This window comes from Neolamprologus multifasciatus, chromosome 7 (genome assembly GCF_963576455.1).
Source record: "Neolamprologus multifasciatus chromosome 7, fNeoMul1.2, whole genome shotgun sequence".
NCBI classification, from domain to species: Eukaryota; Metazoa; Chordata; class Actinopteri; order Cichliformes; family Cichlidae; genus Neolamprologus; species Neolamprologus multifasciatus.
In genome coordinates, this window is record NC_140445.1 from 17353944 (window position 1) to 17373444 (window position 19501).

Below are 19501 nucleotides of genomic sequence, written 5' to 3' on the forward strand. Positions count from 1 at the left end.
GCCCAAAACATGAGTAAAAGGCATAGTCTTGGGTAAAAAAAACAGGAGTCGTAATATTCATGAAAAACATTTGTAGCCTGAAGTAACTGCCTCCAGGTTACCTAAAAACACCTTAAATACATTTAGCGAGACCAGCTCTTAAAGTTTTAAGAGATGTTGCATCTGATTCCGCGAGGAGGGAGCTGCAATGCCCTTTTTCCAAATGAATTTGGGAAAAGGGCATTTCAATATGATGCCATTCAATAAAATACAGATCCAAGTCTCTAGTTCTAAAATGAAGTCTGAAGTATTCAGCCAGTGTTACATGACACGAGGGATCATCGCGGGTTCTTGAGACAATATTTTCTATCACTGGGCCCGTGAGAGAGGGGAAGAACAGAAAGATGGAGGTTCTTTGACGGAAACATTTTTTTTTTTTTAGTCTTTCTAGAACTGACATTCAGTCATCATCACTTCAAGGGAATGTAGCTCAGCCATCCCTCAGGAGCATTGGCAAGCTATCACTCAAAACTTAAAAACTGGGTGGCTCTACTAATACAGCAGTATCCTCATTTCAACTAATCTTTATAATAACAGCTAATTTAAGAGTCTGTATTAAAAGTACCAGACTTTTTTTCTTGTGGGCGACAATAACAGCAGTCGGAGCACGCTTTGACATTCGCATCCCAAATGTAACGTTCCGTAAATGACAGAAGTAAAACGGCAGCTGTTGGGTGTGTAAACAAGTCAACCTGTGTGCGCTTATTTAGATATGCTTACGTGTCTGTCAGCGTGCGCTCTTTATTTTCCTCCCTGAGCCTTTTCCGCGCTATCTCGTTCGCACAGCTTTTAAACGACTCCATCTCACCAAGAGCAGACAACTATCCCATCCAAGGTCCCACCCTCCATCCTTTATCTTCCCTCAATCTCTCTCTTCCTCTCCTCACCCGTCTTCTTTCCTACCCTACAACTTGAAGACTCAGAGATATGACCTAGTTAAGAGATGCCTGGAGCTTTGGCTGAGAGTGCGCATTATGTTTGTGTGTGTGAGTGTGTGTGGGTTATATCACTGACTCTGTGTGCATATGTCTGAGGTCCGGAAGCAAGTCTAGTATCACTGCCTGCCTGCCTCTCCCCTAATTAGACTTGTTAACCGCCTCTTGGCTAATGATGTCTAATTTGCTTGCAGATTTCCTGTCTCTTATGTCTCTTCTCAATCTGGTTGTCTCCTTCTCTGTCACACGCTCTTTCTCTCTCCCTCTCTGCCTCTTCTTTTTCGGCAGACTCCCTTGTCAGTCTCTTGCTCTCTCCCGCTTCCTTCTTCCTGTCAGCTAAAAACTCCACCTGCTCTCACCAGTCACCTTGGCTTTGTTATGTTTTTTTTCTTCTCCTTTTTACGTCCTTTACTCCCCTCTGTGGGGAGCGTTCTCCAGTTTCTACTCCCTATGTGGCCTTCTGTCTTTCATTGTTGTATTTCCTTTATATTGGCATAGTAGTCCATGCTGTTCTTTTATGCTTTTACCAAGGCGCACAAATGCTTTTATTTTAAACAGGAGGTAGTAGCATTAGTACTTCAACTTAGACCACAGAGAGGGAAAGTGGGGAGGTAATAAATGAAAATCAGTTTTGTGTTTTCAGCATCGTTTGAACACAATCCGTGCAATTTTTATTAACTCAATCCTGAACGTGCTTAACCGTTTTGGCATCAAAGTGGTTTATACACAGCAAGCGATACTTTGGAGTGTCGTAATCGTATCTTTATCATTTTCCCCTGTCAGGTCTCCTCAAATTATGAACAATTTTCACTGAACAAACATACATACACACCCACGCACACATACACATACACACCCACACACACGCTTTTCAGGATGCGTTAAAAATATATACCTGGCTCAGACACTATGCAAATGATGAATGAGAGGAAAGCAATGTGTCCTCTGAGTCATGTATTATAAATGTTTCTTATGATGTGTCCCCTGGACTGACACTTCAATAGCGCTGGCTGTTTATTAGAAAAGGAAGCTAGTTAAAATTATCCTCTTCTTTTTTTTGGAAATGAATGATGATGGCTTGTCGCCTTGTGAACACAAGCCGGCTTCCTTTATATAACAGCAAGCAAACAGGCAAGAGAGGCGCTCCATGAATCTATAAGTTCTGGTCAAGGGGAACTATCAAAGTAAGTTGATTAGAGACATCCTGTTCATCGTGTGTCACCAGGAGGGCGGACCAACCTGCTGTTTCTTCTATCAGAATCTTAATTGCTGTATAATTACCTAACGACTTGTATCATCATGCGGGGTGTGCCCACAGACAAAACTGGGATGGAATTTATTCGCTGGCTGCCGAGGGAAGCTGCAGCCAATGGTGCTTCATAATCATGATTTATTAACACTCCCTGAGTCGTGTCGGTCCTATTTGCTGTAGAGCAGCACAACAGATTGGAAATGTTAATATTTGTGGTGGAACAAGCAAATTGCGCTCTCTGCCGAGCTCTTGTGCTGCAGGGCCGATGAAGTCAGACATATGTTGTTAGAATGCAAAAAAAAAAAAAAAGAACATATGTGTACACTATAGGTTTCCACAGTTTCACAGACCTTTACTTTACTACACCACAGGACCAGACGCATTTCTTTATAGCATGTTGGCTGTGGTAATTGCATATACACCATCCATAAAACTGGGCAGAGGCCCTAATTTATGATCTCAAGGGGGATATGGAGGCATAATTATAATGTATAGATAAAATGGGAACACTCAATTTTCTATGCACCCCATATTGCAGGAGAGCGCTCATTAATCAAAGAAACAATTGAAACACACGATGCTCTCAACACTGTGCTGGTTAGTGAGTGTTAGGGAGCTTTATCTGAGTTCCCCTGTTAGCACCTCTTTCTAATAGACCTGTGTTCTCTTACAGGGTGCATTACATTTATACTTACGTCTTAAGAAAACGCTACCATCACTGGGAGGTGGTCGGTATATATAAAAGCTGCAACATCCACCTCATGTACAGCACTGTGCAAAAGACTTGTTTTTTCAAGTTATACATTGATTTGCATGGCATTGAGTGATATAAGTGTCTGATCCTCCAGCAAAACTTGACTTAGTACTTGGTGGAGGAACCCTTGTCAGCCTCTTTACAGAAACTCTTTAAATCCTTTAGGTTTCTTGGCTGCTGCTTGGAAACTTGAAGCTTCAGCTTCCTCCACAGATTTTCTATCAGACTTTGGTCTGGAGACTGGCTAGGTCATTCCATGACATTAATGTGCTTCTTCTTTAGCCACTCCTTTGTTGCCTTGGTGGTAAGTTTTGGGTTACTGTCATGCCGGAAGACCTACTCAAACCCATCTTCTGTGTTCTGACTGAGGGAAGGAGGTTCTGGTCCAAGATTTTGCAATACAAGACCCCTTTCATTGGCCCTCAGTGCAATGAAGTCATCCTGAACCCTTAGAACAAAGCATAATGTTTCCATCTTGATTGTGTGGATGGTGTCTTTGGGTCATACTCAGCCATTTTCTTCCCCCAAACATGGTGGGTCGGGTTGATGCCAAAGAGCTTGATTTGGTTTCATCTGACCACAGCGCCTTCTCCCAAACCTTCTCTGACTCATTTAGATGTTCACTGGCAAACTTTTTAAGACAGGTCTGTACATGTGCTTCTTTAAGCAGGGGAACCTTGTTGGCGCTGCAAGATTTCAATTCAATCTAGTTCAGTGTGTTACCAATGATCTTGCTGACTGTGTTCCCAACTGCCTTCAGATCATGAACAAGTTCCACCTTTCTAGTTTTGGGTTGCAATTTCATGTTCAATAGACCTTTCTTATGATCATCTTTACCCCAAGAGATAAGCTCTTGCATGTAGGCACAGACAGATGGCAACTGATGGTCATTTTACATTTCTTCTTCCATTTCTGAATAATCAAACAATAGCTGTCAACTTCTCGCCAAGCCTCTTGCTGATTGTCTTGTAGCCCATGCCAGTGTTGTGCAGGTCTACAATCTTGTCCCTGACATCATTTGGCTGCTCTTTGGTCTTGCCCATGGTGGTGGAGAGGTCGGAATTAAAGAAATTGTTTATGCAGGCAGGTGTACTTTGTACACATAACAAGTGTGTATTGATTGATTGATTGTTTGCTTGTAATCTGTGTACCTCATGGACACACAGCCAGTCTGTGGGAGCCAGAATTCTGGCTGGGATGTAGAGGACCAAATACTTAATTCATTCAGTGACATGCAAATCGATTTATTACATTTTACTAATCTGTTGTTTTCTGGATTTTTTTGAAAGTGAGTGCAAACCTACAAATTCAGTAACCAGTATAAATACTTGTGGGGGGTTTCTGAGGACATTGCTTCAATTTTCTTTTCTTTTTTTTTCTTTTTTGTTTGTGTTCAGGTTGGTAAAATTCCTTTTTTCTGTGTAATTTTATGGATGTATCTAGTTCGTTGCACTGAGTTTTCCTTGTCTGAACTGATTTCATCAGGGGAAAGGTCGAAACCTTTTCAAATCTGCAATCACTGACAGTGTGACTAGAAGCTAAGACAGGCAGACAGAGTGTGCACATTGTTTATCTTTCTGTTTATTTTTGTGTAGAATAAATGTGCTGGTCGTGAGGAGATAAGTAAAGCATGCCAAATAGGATCAGCAGTAGAAATTACATGGAAAGATGCTTTGTAACGGACTACATCTGTCTTATTTTGCACTTTTTCACTTCCTTTTCCCCTCACTGTCGCTCCTCATATCCCATCATGCTGATACAGGCCAGGCATTTCAGGGCTTAGCCTGCAACAAATGCAACCCACCAGAGAGATTAAGGGGCTGAATAAACCACCACTAGAGCCAGCTTCCCTCTGTATCAGTTCTTCTGCCTCAACTTTCTCTGAAAGATTTTTCCAACTAATGACCTTAGAGAGGCTGACGATGGCATTTAAGGAGGCATTTGGGAAATGCGCGCCCTGACTTCCTCTATCTCCTTCTAAAGTGCCCCTTTGTTGGTAAACACTGACTCACAGCATTCTCCAGTTTAACTTGGCATTCTAATGAGCATGCAGTAAGCAGCACACTTGGTCATTTCTTCATCTGTACCTTAATTGATGCAAGGAGACAGGTACTCTGGGTGATGGCCTTTATTAGCCTGATTTCAATGTATTTTGCTGCTCTAAAGCCCAGACCAGGAGAAAAAAATTGCTTCAGTTCCCTGACCTCCTCCACCAGACTGCAGTGGGCGTGACATTTAGTTATGCAAAACCAGTGCACATTATTCAAAAATTTGGCCCTGCACAAATGTCAAAGTGAGAAACAAGCATATGCTGTTATGAAACAGAACAAGGAAAAGAAAGACCTTTTTATTCAGCGGCTTTGGAGGAGATGCACATGCTGTATTCAGGTGCGTGTGATAGACTGAATGAAGCTGGCCGTCTTCATCGCCTGAATATTAAAGCCAAGTGCTGAAAACACGTGATTTGTCTGCATTTATAAACTGGCCCAATGATCCCAGTTTGTGGATGCACAGCGTGGACTTACAAACACAGCTAACGATCGCTCAGATCAAACTGAGCTTCCTCTTCAAATCCCTATGAACTAAATACTTAATCCCATCACTTCACATTAATAAAAATGCACAAATACCTACCTCGTGTGCGATTTCCCATTTATAATATTCTATTTGTGCAAAGAAAGAGAGAATAATTAAATGACTGAATAAAACAGACCCAGTGTTGTTTTTAATCATGCCTGACTTTTAAAATAACAATATTAAATTGCAGCTTTGTGCCACATGAACCCATTATTGTGTTGTTTATGTTAATTATTTTATAATGAAAATGATGTGGCAATATGCTTTCGGCTGGAAACAATTGGAAAAGCCCTGAGAAGGATCATACTGAGGATCTGAACATTAAAACCGCTCCTTACATTAGGTACTAATTGGATTCAGAATGGTTGACCACTTACAGATGGCCACAGATTTAAAGAATAAAAACAAGAGGGGAAAAAATCTACCGCCATGATGGTGCTTTGGACTTTGCACTAATTGCTAATGTCAGTTCTAATAAATGAATTAACTCTTTAAGATTAATCACAGATTGTTTTCAAAAGATGAAGCTTCTGAGTGAAGCCAATTTGGAAATATGCATATTTTGTAAAAGCCAGCAAGAGCCAACTCCTCTGGTTGCAAATCAGATTGTATAGTCTTATGTGAGAAAATAGCCTTTCAATTATAATTTTCTATGGCCTCTTCCAAGACTTTATTGGTGTGTATATGTCCTGATATGATAGGTGAACCTTCACTATATGGACAAAAGTATTGGGCCGTACCTTGTAATCTTCAAATTCTGGTGTTTTCAGTCACGTTGTCACAGGTCCATAAAATCAAGTTTTTTGCCATTCAGTCTGCCTTTACAAACATTTATGAGAAAATGGGTAAATCACCGATGCTACTGTAATAGGATGCCACTGCAACAAGTCATAAATGTCTTCTCTCCTACATATTCCACAATCAACTTCATTGGTACAGAGCATGTGAAGTTACAGGGCAGCGTCGTCTAGTCCTCAGTCACCAACGCTCTACTGATTCACTGACTGCTGAGTTCCAAACCATTTTTGGTATTAACATGAGCACAAGGAACTTCATTGAGTGGGCTTCTAAGGCTAAGTAGCTCCTGTAGGTGTAATCTGTAGGTTGCCCAGTACTTTTGTCTATGTAGTGTATCTTCTCAGGAAGACCAGAGTGTTGTACAAAAGGGGGATTAGAAAAAAAAGAATAGATAAGAAATAAGTGAAATATATCTTAGTAGGTGCTAAACATACACAGTCATGAACAAAAAAGGTACAGACAGACTCAAATGCTAGTAAGTAAAAATATGTTTAATGCTGCATTCCTGAAGAAGTTGGTAGTCCCAGTCAGAACTTTTTGTGGAATGCCCCCTTCAATTTTCCTCTCGGAAAGTCTTACTATAACACCCTGAGGTGGTAAATCCAATCCAGTTAGCAATCCAAGATGGCGGCACTGAACATAAACCGTAGTAAAACTGTAAACATTTCATTTGTACTGCCACTTTTATGTATTATTGACTCACTAAATGAGCCATATGTAGAGCACTGACCAGACTCTGTCCATTAATGTGTTTTTTAAGTGCAAAGTCTTATGCAGTCTTGTGCTGTTTTGCTAGTGATGCTATGAACCAAAAGTTTTTTCTCGCCTTTTCTGGAATGCGCTCCAAGGTATCTGGAATGCGGCATGGGCATAATTTTAAAAGACTCAGAAGAAAGGAGAAAATTTGACTTTGAAGGGAATGCTGTTACACAGTTTGGGGGTAAACACAGAGAGGACACGGTCTCCTCTGAGTTTAAATCTAGAGTGGGGGAAAGCCAGAAGCATCTGACCGGAGGGACCTGGAAACTGAATAGTTTCCAGGTTGTAGGGGTCAGCGATGTAAGAAGGAGTCGAGCCATGAGAGGCTTTGTAAACAAGCAGGAAGCTCTTGAAATTGATTCCAAACCTCACTGGCAACCAGTGGAGAGAAGCTACCAGAGGTGCAATATGATCTCTTTTTTCGTGTGTCTATGAGGACCCCAGCAGCAGCATTATGGACAGGCTGTAGACGGGACAGAGAGGACTGACTAAGACCAGAGTAAAGTGAAATGCACTAGTCTAAGCAAATGAATCTCAATTTTGCAATGTCTCAGAAAAAAAAATCTGTTTTATTGTCAACAGCTTAAGGAAATTCTGTTAAGAATTAGATGCCCTCAAAGCGTATGATGATTTTATCCATCATGGGATTGAGGACACAATATAGTTGAATATCATCAGCAAAGCAGTGAAAGGAGATATCGTGTTTACTGATGATTTGACCCAAAGCAAGCACTTTCTGATTGCCAAGTGTGAGCGTGCACTGCTCGGTCGGCAGGTCCACTTTCAAAAGCACCAAGATGGTGGAGGTCAAAGTGCTCATCTCAAAGCACGTGTGATATCCTGGTTGCTACATCAATCATTTATATGCAGTCTGGGTTTATAATGTTTAGTAGGTCCCCCTTTTCACTTGAGCTTGTTTGTCATTAGTTTGATGGCTATTTGCTCAAAGACTAAACACCTTTAACCTGATGATAAAACTTTATATACGCAACTGCCAACGTTGTTACAGTTCATCCTGAGGTTAACATCTATACAGTGTGAGTGCTGCACTTCAAATTTAATGCATGGGAATCCATCTAACAGGTGCAAAGATGAAAAAAAAAAAGGATAAACTTCCAAACCTATAAACATAAATGTTTAGTTGTTGAGGTACTTTAGTCTAGGGGACGGCTGAAGTAGTCAAACATCCTGAGTTTGTCTCTTCATGCCATATAACACGGCTCACTGGGGATCTTACAGTTAAGTCTCAGATAACAGTCTCACCTTTTAATTACATGAAAAAAGAATAAGCAGTTTAAGATTATTATTGATTGGCTTTTTTAAGCAGTTTTCATGGAATTAGCATTTAATAAGACATCATAAATCTCTTATTCAGCTCCTCCCTAACATCTAGGTAACCCAGAGCCAGAGTGAGAGACAACATGAGCTACAGCCACCGCTGTTAGAGTTTCCATCCCCGGGATACCCAGGGGGCCTTGGCCGTAACAATTTGGCTGACAGCGTCTATACACAAAACAGCAATTGATGCATTTATTTTCCACAGTCACAGCACGACAGAACGTATTTCCCCAGTCATCCGTACTGCACACATTATGTATGGCGCTGGACACAATATACTGCCCCTCCCTCTCTCCTCTGCAGCAGTCCACTTATTCAGAGCCCATGACAAGCCACATCTGCAGCAGCAGTCACTAGCAGCATATCTGTGTTAAATTAGAGAACAACATCGCCATAACAGTCGCGCAGCAGATTTAACCCGGCTTCCACCCTTGAGGCCTTAAAGTGGCAGGCCAAAAAGTTCTCTCTCTGTCTCTGCCTTTCTGCTTTTATTTCCTCCTTCCCTTCATTAAAGCAGTGTGTTCACATGCATTAGTAAATAAATTTCCTTGGCCAGAAGCATTTTAATGTTCCAGTGGGCTAAGGAGACAAGCCTCCTGGAAAATGTGGAGCTCTTGAAAAACTCATGTTTGTGAAATCACATCCGTGCTGCACTATTGTTTAATGTGCATGGGGGGGGGGCAGAAAATGTAGGAATCTGTTATAGTCCACGATTATTTTCATGCGTGTTTGTGCTGAGTCGTGAAGTGACGAGTAGCCTAAACACTTAAGTGGCACAGCTGAGTTGCTTGTTTTCCTTGTGTGTCTGACTTCACACGTCATCAAGGGCCCCACACGTCGCCCTTCATTCTCAGAAAGACCTCCCAAGATGGTGCAGAGTGACACGCGGTGATCTTAAGAAACTCAATTTAGTCAGAAAATAAATCTTGAGACTTAAGAGGCGAATGTAATAACAGAGGAGAGTTGGGCTACGATCTCTTTAAAAACAAACACACACAAAAAAAATATTTAAGAACCATCTCTCCTTGGAATATCTTTCCTCCTTTTCTGTCTCCATCTGGTGCTAAAGTTATTACAAGCTACCACGAGCGGCGATAACCGCTATCTTTGGAAGAACGACTCCGTATGAGAGAGGAGCAGTGAATGATGCTCAGATGTGAACGAGAGAAATGAGTGAAGCCGCCTGTCTTTCATTTGTTCCACAGTGGCCGCCTGCGCCCCTGCAGCTATCTCTCAGTGATGTATTCCACTGTATTTCTATTGGCCACAAGTGGCTCCATTAATGAAGCGCATTAGTCCTGGGTGTGAATGCGCTCCTGCAGAGAGAATGAGTGCAGGGATGGGGCGCAGGTAGAATAAGCACTGGTAGAAAAGAGCTCTTTGGAGGGTGATGTATATATATGAAGGAGGACTCGTCTTTAAGAAAAAGAAAAAAAAAAACAAGGAGAAATATTGCTCTGCCATCACAAAAGAGACAAGGAGAGCGGAGCACTGAAGTGCAGGACTCCTTAGCTGAAAGGGGAGGAGCGCGAGAAGGTGAAAGCAGAATAGGAGGATTGTGTGGATTTGTCAAAGGATTCAAAACGCACTGCTCCAGACGTTAGCCTCACAGAAATCCCAGTTCTTTAACAGGCCGAGTGAGCGGTCATTGATTCATTGATAAAATGATTCTCGAAGGATGCGGTCGGCATGACGATGAGGAGCGTCACGTGTTCCTGCCATTCAGCGCCACTTTGCGATCCGTGCCGTTAGCTTTTCCGAGGAGCCGATAAAATGATAATAGCGTCGAGGAGGCCCTCGGTGGCTCTGCTGCCTCATATCACGCTCAGTCATCTTCACACTCAGTAAAGTCAGCACATTTCTGCTGCCATTAAATTTACTATGGCTCATTGGGGATTGACACTGCACAACATCAGTGTCATTGGAATGCCTTGTGAAATTCAAGAAAGACTCACTTCTTCATGCTGGAAACAATCATTATTGCTAAATGCTCTGTTTAAATGACTGGCATTACATGCTTGAAAGTTACTATCATTCACCTCACATCATCGAAGAACTAATAATTATTTTTTTTCCCCCAGAAGTCTACACTTCATGAGGCAACAGCATAATTGTTACCGCTAATGACTTTGCAGCTTTTATTCCATCTCATATACTCACAGGTTCACGATGGGGGGGGGAAGCTGGTTGCGGTGACACCCCCCCCAATAACTAGAGGCAAGAATTTCTTTACTCCAATATTCAGTGGTGTGAGCTGATTTAAAAATACACAGCAGAGAGCTTTTCACTGAATTACACCGTAGGCTATGAGGGGAGTGATGGGAAATTTTAATGAGGACTCAGTAAAAAAAATAATCACATGCCTGCAGATTATTTGTGATCCATGTTACTGGTGTTCTGTAGAATATATAAATAATATATATAATTAATTATTATATATATAATATTTGATGAATACTAAAACACAAAAAAAATCTTGGAGTGCACCAAAAAAAAATATGCGCAGTCACACACAGAAACCCAAATGCAGATACTATTTTTATACCCTATTATTAATGTCTTCCAAGAATAATAGCACTTATTATTTTGTGGTACACTAATGTGCCACTTTAAATCATGTCAGATTTAACGCTACGAGTTTCAAAGGCCTACGTAGGTCTCTTCGATTCAGCGTGTGACTTCAGAGCCACGGCGGGTCACCGAAAGCTGCTTTACATTCACTCCATATACCCATACATTATATCAGTGCCTCCACTGCTGTGGGTATTTTCTACGATTATCATGTCATATCATTCAGCACTACCCGTAGCTTAATGGATTTGAAATGTGACACGAGGGCAGAAAAAGCAGCTCGGTAAATCGAGCAGAATTCATCGGGGATTTTATGAACGTGCATGTATATCAACACATTTTGCACGTGAGTAAATCCTTTAGAGTGGCTTAAAGGTGCAAGGTGTTCTTCAAAAGAGGTTTCAAAACAACAGTTTGTTTTTTTTTGTTTTTTTTAGGACATCATAGAATTGGTAATCTCTCCCACTTGGAGGGGGAATTGCTTTACTTCTTGAAGGTCTTTCGGACCACATTTGGCTTATATTTTTCCCAAAGCAATTATAGACTGGGTGAATTTAGTTGTCTTGCGCTCTCCACGGTGGGCTGTGGAGAGCGCTATGTTTTTTTTTTTTCTTTTTTCCCCTTTTATTAACAGAGCTGGAGTATCTATGGGGAGTAGGTGCAGTGATGGTCAGAGACACAGCGTCCTCTGCTGGTGATGAGGGAAACGTTGTTTTCTGTCCCCTGTTTGTGAGATAAACAACACTGTCTAAGCAGGTGTGCATGTGCATTACCAATGTGTCTTTTTTGTGTGTTTTTCAGGTGTATGTGATTGCTCGGACTTCACCACTGGGACGACCTGTGAGCGCTGCCTGGATGGTTACTATGGCAACTCTTTGATTGGCACACCTGGTGATTGTCAGCCTTGCCCTTGCCCAGGCCAGACCAGCTGTGTCCAAATTGCAGAGACAGGACAGGTGGTCTGTACCAACTGCCCTGCAGGACAGACAGGTGACGTGAACAATTTAAACAAATTCATATGGATGGGAAGCACACTGAGTAACGAGCTTTATGTCAAGATCAAAGCAGTCAGAGCGTCTCCACACGACAGCGTGATACTGAAAAGAAGGTGGCTGTAGCGCACCCCACCTTAATTTGAGCTAAGGTCAGGTGACGGTGACCTCCAGCAGTGTTCTTTCTCACTTATTCATCTATTTCCTGCCCGTCTCTTTCTCACCTCATTCCCTGTGTAGGAATGCGCTGTCAGAGGTGTGAAGATGGCTACTATGGTGACCCCCTAGGGCTCTCAGGGGCAGCTCAGCCATGTGTGAGATGCAACTGCAATGGTAATGTGGACTTCAACGCGGTGGGAATATGTGACCACGTCACTGGGCGCTGTCTGAAGTGTCTGGGACACACGGAGGGAGATCACTGTGAACGCTGCCAGCAGGGTTTTTACGGCAATGCCCTGGACCAGACAGTGGGCCAGAAGTGCAAGTGTGAGTAACCGAGAGTGTGCCGGTAATTTATTATGATGCTAAGATGTCAGTGCAAGATGAGCAATGAAAGATGGGTCTCCTGAAAGAGTTCCCCTGCACTTATAGATGTGTTTGGCTTACTTCCCTTGGAAACATCCACTGCATTCAACCTTTTTTCCGGCAGTGTTGCATTTAAACTGTATCAGCATACAATTCATACTGTCATATTGTTGTGTTTACAACCAGAAAGCTACAATAAAGTAATGGACATATTCTACTAAAGGCTACTTGACCTTCGAGTTGGACTTTTAAAAAGAGGAAAAAATAGTCCATTCAAATTGCCTTCAATTCAAGAGTTCTATTTTGACAGGTATAGCTTTCTTGAGTCATGAAAGGCAAAAGCTGAAAATGGTTTGAACAAATGGCTGTGGGTCAGAAAGATAACACAAAAAAAGAAGAGACTCGCTGGGCTGGGAGAATGGAAAGCGGGAAAAAAAACTAACTGAAGTTACAAAAGCAGAAACAGTAATAGCTGTGACGTGTTTGTCCTTTGATTTTCTTATCCTTTTCTTATGCTTCATTCTACCACAGTTGAGCCTCTACAGAACAGAACAACACCACAGAGGGATATAGGACATCTATTATTCTATTCTTTGTCTTTTCTTATTGTTTTCATAATGAATTGATAAACTGGGAAATGTAATATTTGGTTGGGCTGGTGACTGAAATCAAGCTATATAACATAAACAAATCACTCATAACTGCAGATGTGAAAACAAGATGTTGTGTTAGCTATTTGCTGATATATTACTATAATCATTTATAAAGGATGAGAAATGAAAATTAAAAAACAAACAAAAAAACACTTCAACCCTGTTATGTTATGATTGTTGCACAGGTTAGCCACCAGTGGCACTCTGCAGCTTCCCTGTTAGCAACATGTGTTTGGAACGCGATGAACAAGTAACCCACATCTCCTATTGAGACAATAAAGATTCCAAAACACACGTTTTTGATCGATGTAAAGGTATCAAACTCTGCACTAAAATTGGTCTACACAAAGATGCACATCCCTAGATGTTTCTCCTGGATCATTGTGGCTTGTTCTTAAAATCAAAACTTTATTTATCTTTGTTCGTCATACTAGCCTATTTAAATAGATGACAAATACAAGAAATCCAGTGTGCCAGTTGAAAATATACAAAGTAGGCGTATCTTGTACCGCAAGCTGTTTGCAAGCTGCAAACAGATTTTTTTGTTTCAAGTTTTGTGTTTATTTCCTTTAGCATGCAGCTGCAGCTCTGCTGGAACATCTGGGCATGTAAATGAATGCCATCCTCAGACAGGAAATTGTCATTGCCTCAGTCATGTGACCGGACGGGATTGCAGTTATTGCGAAGTTGGCTTCTTCAACCTCCAACCGGGCATTGGATGTGAAATGTAAACAGATCTCCTGTGCGCTTCAGAGTTGATTTGTATGAAAAGCAGTAATAACTATTCTTAGAAGAAGACTCTATCATTAATGTGTCATTTTCCTGCCTTCCTCAGATGCAAATGTAATCCAATTGGCTCATCGTCACTGGCATGCCATCCAATCACAGGGCAGTGTGTGTGTCGCACAGGAGTGGAGGGGAGACTGTGTGATACTTGCCGTTTGGGCTTCTTCGGATTCTCATCACGAGGTTGCAGAGGTACAGTACTTTACTCGAGGCATCACAACTGCACTATGTGCCATCCTCTAATCCTCTAATACTTCCTCTAATACAGATCACACATGAAGGCATTTCTAACTCTATAAATGTTTATCTCTGTTACTCCTCGGCTCTGCCATCCCCTTGTGGTCCCATCTTGCCTCACCAAGCCTGTAACTGTGACCCGATGGGCTCCGTTTCTATGCAGTGTCGCAGTAACGGCACCTGCCACTGCCGCCAGGGCTTTGTGGGTTACAAGTGTGACAAATGTGAGTTAAACTATTTCCACAACAGAGCCACACACCAGTGCGAGGAATGCCCAGTTTGCTATGGCCTTGTCAAGAAACAGGTGGGTCTATGTTTCGTTAAATTGTTTATGTTCGTTAATATTTGCGTTTGGAAGAAAAAAAAATCGGGATTTTTTTCATTTTTACTGCTTCGAATGGCAAATTAGGGCACAGCATATAAAAATAAGCTTTTGCAGTCAAATGGCAAACTTGATAGCAAAAAAGTTGCACAAGTTGACTATTGTTGGGAATTTACCCTGTAATGTAATCATTTATACATTACCACTCACTTGTAGCAATTAATCATAGTAACACTTCTAATTAACCAAGATCAAATTTAGCATATTTAGAGGATTTTATTACCACTTAAAAAAAATGCAATGTTTTAAAGTGTCACACTGTGTTTTAACCAGCCTAGCTTTAGGTATTTACTGGGGTTTCTTTAGGGTTGCCAACGTTTTAACTATCAAGGGCCACTCTGGCGTGCCAGAAGCACAATGCACAGCCAGCAGGGTATAGTGTAAATATGCAATGTGTGTTTATATTCTTACATTAAAAATGCAGTAATGTTGGTATTCACTCAATTACTCATCTCAAGAAAAATACAGTAAACAATGACAGAAATCACATGAAAAGAAAAAAATATTCAAATAAAATACTGTAAATAGGGGCTTACATTACCCAGGTTATTATCATGCTACGCAGACCAAAATGTATTCCTTCTTAAATCTGCTTTGCGTGGCTGGCCATCACTGATGGCTGTAACTGGACACAAGCACTTGGTATTTGTAAGAGTGCCATCTGTTGGTCAGGAAGCATCATTGTAGGTAAAGATCGCCATACAAGACATTCAAGTTAGAATAAGGAAGAAATTATATGGGATGTCCCGGATAAAACGGGACCTTTGGCAACCCAAGTTTACATACACTTCAACTGCCAAGATAATGTCTCTGAAAGTATCTAATGTTAGCATGACAGCTAGGATGGCCTAATACAGTGTTTCCCAACCTTTCGGCGCCACGGCACATATTTCACATTAGACGGCACAAAGAAACATGTCACAAAATGCATATTGATAATTTTCTCCCATGCACCAGGTATAGCGTAATTGTCTCAGTTTGTCCCAAGTATACCTTTTTTGGTTTCCTCTGACGACTACTCATGCTGGGCCTTCATCTGGGGCGGAATTTTCTGCAGGACCCTGGTCAGATTGACTACTTTTTCTTTTCAAATATTTATATATTGAGATTAAGCCCTGCATCGTCTCACAGCATGACTATTATGTAATTTCTTCATCGTCTTTTTTTGTTTTACTGGCAGTTGGCAACCCATTTAATTAGAGCAGGTAGTTGTACTGCCCTCTAGTGGAAGAGAATGTAATTGTTCTGCCCGTTATTCACACCGATCGCTTAGAGTGCTAGTCAGGTGGAACCAGATAATCTTCCACACCTGATCAATTCTCACGGCAGACCTATGTGCCGCGGCACAGTGGTTGGGAAACACTGGCCTAATATATGAATAAGCTACATTATGAAGACATTTTTCACAGGATTGTATGCAGCTAGGTGCTGCTAATGAAATGCATTTGATAGACATCATCAGCAGGTGTGAACCCCTCTATAAAAGGAGGAGTTTTGAGAGTTTACTGGAGCATTCAGAGCGTCCCAGCAAATTCAACCCAAGGTCAAGCTGTGCAGTGCTGAGAAATTGCAAAAAAACCCGAGAGCTACATCTCAGTTAGTATGTTAAATGTTAAAGTTCAAAATAGTACAATTTGTCTTAAGAGAGCTGTGCATATGCCTGCAAATGACAAGCCAAAATTCCTCCACAAGGATGTGAGAGGCTGATAAAATCATACAGAAAAAAAATCACATCAATTTATTACTGCTAAAGGTGGATCTGGACTGTACGAAGGACAGTACAGAGTCCTTTCTCACAATAATGTTTTTGTCCATCAATATTCATTCCTCTGTGGTCTCTACAAAAGAAAATGTCTTGCTATTTAATGCTAGATAGTTGGTTTAACTGTGTAATTTGATCTTTGGCAGGTTATTGGATAGATTTTTAACTTTTTAATAAAAGTATCTGGCAATAATGACCTAATGAAAAACAATAATGTTGAGTGTTAATATAGTGCAAGGTTAATAAAGAAGTACAAATTAAAACCAGCTGCAGTTGGTCCTCGCTGTCCTGCTTTTCCTACTTAGGAAGCAGTAGACATTATGAATTGAATATGAATTCTTTTTTGTTTAGGAATGGAACTTTTTATCTATGTCAACTCTGCAACTATTCAATTAGTAATTTCTTCTACAAAATGTGAGATAATTCTGATCAGATTGAATGTACTTGTGTGCATTTCTATAGCACTCTAGTTTTACTTTTGACTCAAACCACTTAAAGACTGCAAGTCACATTTTAACCTTATATACATGCAGCGCTTTACTCTATAAACCTAAAACACTTTATCTCCTTCACATTCAATTAACCTATCATGCATGTCTTCAGACTTTAGGTGGAAGCAGGGCAAAAGCTACGCAGGCAAAAAGAGATCATGCAAACGCCACACACAGGCTTACTCTGAAGCGATATTGCTAATCACTGTAACTGCTGTGCCGACCGGAGCCTACAATTCAGTCTTAAAACACTCTAATAAAAGTGAAGTGTAGCATTGTACAAAATACCGCTTCAGTTTAGCTGTCAGTGTCTCACACTATAGCTTTCTTGACCTTGCATTGGGTCTTTATTTTCTGCACCTTCCCACATTCTCACTATGTTCCTTGCAGGTCCGTGTACTAGTCCATATTATTGTTTTGCACGCCTACGCAAGGTGTTTTTGGCACACTTTTAATGCGTGAGGGGCAATTTGATCCTGAAATAACACAGTCCCCATAGTACATCCTGCCTTTGTAGACCCTCATGGCAGCCATATGGCTCCTTTGTATTTGTAGATTGCAAGTAAACAGTGGCTGTGCAGTGAAACAAAAATGATCTCCTGCACTGCTCCTCTCTGTCCCTTTAGATTTGTAGCAGCCCACGTCTGTATGCTAAGGTGCCATGTCTCTGGATTTGCCTTCTGAGGACAATCCAATAGCGCTGATGTGTTCTGTCTGTTCTCTGTGCATTTTCTTGTTCCGGCTAAAGTGGCTGCATGTTCTCACCGGGCCGGCTTGTACCTGTGTGAATGCATTCTGTGATTTCCACAGTGTTAGCGATTCAGTGAACATCCCAACCCTTGTCTGCTGCGAGCACCTGCAATTACTCTCACTGTCCTGAGTCTCCCCCAGCTCTCCCTTTCTGCTGCTCGCGCTCTCTGTCTTTCCGCTGCTACTTTTCCTGTGGTTCAAACATAGAAAGGGAGGAAAAAAAGACTAACAAGCACAGAGAGAGAGAGGTTGAGAAAAGACAGAGACGTGCGAGGGATGATCAAGAACGGTGTGAAAAAGCCCGTGGATGACAGCAGAATTTAGAAGAGAATTTTATTTTATTTTTTATATATTTTTTAAATGGACGGGACTTGATTAAATGCAAGAATGAATAACTCAGAAAAAGCACTCACTGTTTTATCTGAGTGGTGTTAAGCTGACTAGGCCTTATTAATACACCGATGATTGCTCTCTAAAGTTATCGGCAAGAAATTCCTGCTAACACAGAACACACGTGCACAACGTACGGCTACCAGCTTAACAAAAGGTGTAATCACAGCCAGATCGCAGGCTCTATTTATATAGCTCTGGACTATTTTTTTTAACTGCCGGGGTCAGCAAACTGTTGCCAATCACGGCACTTTTATTCCATTTTCAGACCTGGACTTCCATTCTCTAAGAAGTCTAATCTAGCTATCTGCAGAAATGCTTTCCTCGGCCGCACGCTATGCAGGGAATAGTGAGTGGATGCGGATATGAAAACTGTGTTCTGTGCTTATCCTGTTTTTGGTATTCATTTATTCATTGCTTTTGGTGAAATACTACATTTTGATGTTTTGGTGTACCAAGAATCTGAGTCCTATCTCAATCCCTGCATCTGAATAAATAAATACAGATGGAGGTACATAGATATTCTGTTGTGGTGTTTTGTTTTGTTTTTTTCAAGTGTTTTGTTTGGTTTTTCTTGCTTTTTTTGTTGTTGTTTTTTTTTAAACCCGTATTCTCATTCACACCTTCGGTGAAAAATCTCGATGCTATTACAGGTGGAAAAGCTCAGGACTCGGCTGCAGGATTTGGAAAAGCTCCTGGCTCACTTTGATTGCAGAGGTAGATACGGGAAGCGGCACCACCTGCTGAAGTATCACATGGCCAGGCTTTATGAGCATGAGCACCAAAGGGAGGATACTCTGCCCAATGCTCTGGAGGATTTTCTGGCCTTCCAAGGTATCAGCAGCCAGGAGCCGAGATAATTCCGCTGTCACTCCTTTTAATGTTTCCTCCGTGGTCGTGACATCTTGCGAGGCACTTGGCAGCCTTTGCGTTGTGAAACACGATGCTCGCTTAATGTGCCATTGTAACCGCTGTGTCACGCTTTGGCTATGAGATGATAACATGCCATATCAGTACATACAAGACCAGCCGCAGAAACGTGATGTGAAACCGCTCCCGGCGTTTCGAAAATCTGCTGCTGTTGCTCTGTGTCTGTCTCCTCCAGTGTGACTGGGCTACATATACAATGCAACAAAGCGATTAAATCAGGAAGCAAGGCGACAATGCAAACCTCTCCCAATTACTTTAACACAATGTTGATATATCCTCATTATCTTTGGAGGGGAAAAGGCTTACAGGCTCAGCTGCACAAGCCAAATGGAGACAAATCATAACAATATAGAACAGGGCGCCGTGTGACCAACTTAATCCCTGTTTATATGACAGCCAGGGCATCGCTAATCCCTGCTTATTATGATTATAGTTGCAATCATGATAACAGTTGCCCAACAATCGCCCTCCCATCACCCACACTATATATATATATACACACACACATTGTTACCAGTCGTGCTCTTTAAGGCACTGGATGGCCCGGTAATGATTTAATGAGTATGTGGAATCAACGGAC

The 19501-nt window shown here is 41.4% G+C and overlaps 1 protein-coding gene across 1 annotated transcript in view; it reads left to right on the plus strand.

Annotated features, from left to right (window-relative positions):
• lamc3 (laminin, gamma 3) overlaps positions 1-19501 on the plus strand; it is a 139378-nt gene that overhangs the window by 103400 nt on the left and 16477 nt on the right. The window contains exons 13-18 of the mRNA XM_085166147.1: positions 11825-12013; positions 12256-12501; positions 13767-13920; positions 14029-14171; positions 14342-14520; positions 18645-18825. Of these exons, the coding sequence (XP_085022273.1) occupies positions 11825-12013; positions 12256-12501; positions 13767-13920; positions 14029-14171; positions 14342-14520; positions 18645-18825 (1092 nt within the window). The remainder of the gene's footprint in view (positions 1-11824; positions 12014-12255; positions 12502-13766; positions 13921-14028; positions 14172-14341; positions 14521-18644; positions 18826-19501) is intronic.